Source organism: Chlorocebus sabaeus, chromosome 1, assembly GCF_047675955.1.
Source record: "Chlorocebus sabaeus isolate Y175 chromosome 1, mChlSab1.0.hap1, whole genome shotgun sequence".
Classification (NCBI taxonomy): domain Eukaryota; kingdom Metazoa; phylum Chordata; class Mammalia; order Primates; family Cercopithecidae; genus Chlorocebus; species Chlorocebus sabaeus.
This window is the reverse complement of record NC_132904.1, coordinates 119,978,490-119,980,749: the sequence shown is the minus strand read 5'-3', so window position 1 is coordinate 119,980,749 and position 2,260 is coordinate 119,978,490. Positions and strand designations below refer to the sequence as shown.

The following is a 2,260-nucleotide window of genomic DNA, read 5'->3' as shown; positions in this document are numbered from 1 at the left end:
CTATTCTTCCTGAGAATATGCTACTTTGTCTCTCAGTTTCAACACAGCTTTCTTCACTTCCTTGTTTCTCAGGGTGTACACTACAGGGTTGAGAAGTGGTGTTAGCACAGTGTAGAAAACGGCCACAACTCCATCCATGATGTCCCTGGAACCTGGTCTCAGGTAAATGACAACACAGGGAACAAAAAAGCAAAGGACCACGATACAGTGGGAGGCACAGGTCTGAAAGGCTCTGCGTCTCCCCTCTGAGGTGTGGATCCGCAGGATGGAACAGACAATGGACACGTAGGACAGCACTGTCAGGAGGAAGCAGCCCGAGGCCACTACCCCAATGTTCACAAAGATGACCATCTCGTTGACTGAGGTGTCTGCACAGGCCAGTTTCAGGATGGGTGGTGCGTCACAGAAGTAGTGCTGGATCCGGTTAGGTCCACAGTAGGGCAAATGGAAAGTCAATATGGTCTGGACAGCAGAGTGCAGAGAGCCACTGAGCCAAGTGCCGATGGCCAGGAGGGCACACCTGCTCCCATTCATCATGCGGGTGTACCTGAGCGGGTAACTGATGGCCAGGTAGCGATCATAGGACATGACCGTGTAGAGGAAACACTCAGTGCTCCCCAGGAAGTGGAAAAAGTAGAGTTGAGTCACGCAGCTGTGGAAGGAGATAGTCCTCCCGCTTGGAGACACCAAGGTCATCAGCATTTTGGGCACCGTGACAGTGGAGAACCACATGTCAATGAAGGACAGGTTGGTGAGGAAGGAGTACATGGGGGTGTGGAGGTGAGAATCCGCCCTGATCACCAGCAGGATGAGGAGGTTCCCCAGCACAGTGAGCACATACACTACCAGGAAGATTCCAAAGAGTGGGGCGTCCAGCGCTGGGGCATGGGGAAGGCCCATGAGGATGAACTCAATCACGAGGCTGGTGTTAGACATTTCTCCTCACCCTTGGTCTCTCACCCTTTGGGGATATAAAGAGCATCCAGCATTTACCAATTAATTGATAACTGAGAATCCATTCTCTATGTGAACACCAGGTAGATAATTTGGAGTTTTCCTGGACTTTTGCTTTTTACAATGCTTCCTTCATAAAGCTAATGAAGTGATTTCCTAGTTTCTCTCTCTCTCTCTCTCTTTCTCTCTCTTTGTGTGTGTGTGTGTCACATATACACACACACAGAGAGAGACACATGCAGAATAAATTAGAAGAAACACATTGTCTAGATTTCAATGGGTGTATAAACACAAACTTACTGGCATAAAACATGCAAATTTATTGTCTCACCCTCTCTGTGGGTCAGGGTCAGGTCAGTTGGGTTCCCTGTTCAGGGTCTCACCAGGTTTTAATCAACGTATCACCAGGGGCTGCAATCTCATCTGAGTCTGGGGATCATCTTCCAACCTTAAGGGGGTTGTGTGCATGATTCAATTCCTTGTAGTTTTAGGACTGAGGTCCCAGTTTTCTTGCTGTTTGTTGGCAGGACATATCACTCTCAGCTTATAGTGGTCACCCTAGATCCTAGAAAGTCCTAGCTACTTGGTCTTCTTAGACCACGACAGGTTACTTCTTTGAAACCAACAAGATAAACTCCCTCCAGTCTGCTATAACAAAATGTTATATAATGTTATGTAATGCAGTCAAAGGGGTGATATTTCATCTTATTAACAGGTCCCAGGCATACTCAAAAAAGGTTATTAAATAGAAAGTGTATACCAGTTGGCAAGAATCTTGAAGGTTGCTTGGAATTCTACCCACCACATTCTATTTTTGCTGCTTGCTCATAGGAAAACTCAAAAAAAAAAAAAAAACAAAAAAAAACACACCAAGAATTTAATTATTAGTAGCAAGGAATATTTGAAAACTGAACAGTACAAGTAAATCATTTTCTAGTTTCCTCTTATGTTATTTGGCATTACTAACATCACCTGCCTCACTGAGACATTATAAGCATTAAATAAGATGATACATTTAAAGCACGAAGTACTGTGACTGGCAGGTAATAACTGCTCAGTAAATGACAGTGAGTCTTAGCACATTGTGCCTTGCAGCAGTATTACAGAATTGCTGTTTTTGATCTTAGAGAGAAAGAGAGTACATATATTCTTCTAGTGTTTTCAGAGCATCCTTCTGAATCTAAGAGCGAGGTCTTTTTGTACTATCGTATGCCTGATACTGTTACTGATGTCCTCACTGCTGCCTGCTTTTGAAGGGCTTCTCCTAGGTCTCTTAGAGCAGGTAAGAATCTCAGCATAACTCTGT

General features: G+C 44.6%; 1 protein-coding gene across 1 annotated transcript; it reads right to left on the bottom strand.

The window, feature by feature from the left end:
* On the bottom strand, positions 1–1,111 carry LOC103248715 (olfactory receptor 10G9). Its single transcript, XM_008021309.3, has one exon. It carries the CDS (start codon positions 934–936, stop codon positions 1–3), a length of 936 nt encoding a protein of 311 aa, XP_008019500.3. The 5' UTR covers positions 937–1,111.
* Between the last annotated feature and the right edge of the window lie 1,149 nt (positions 1,112–2,260).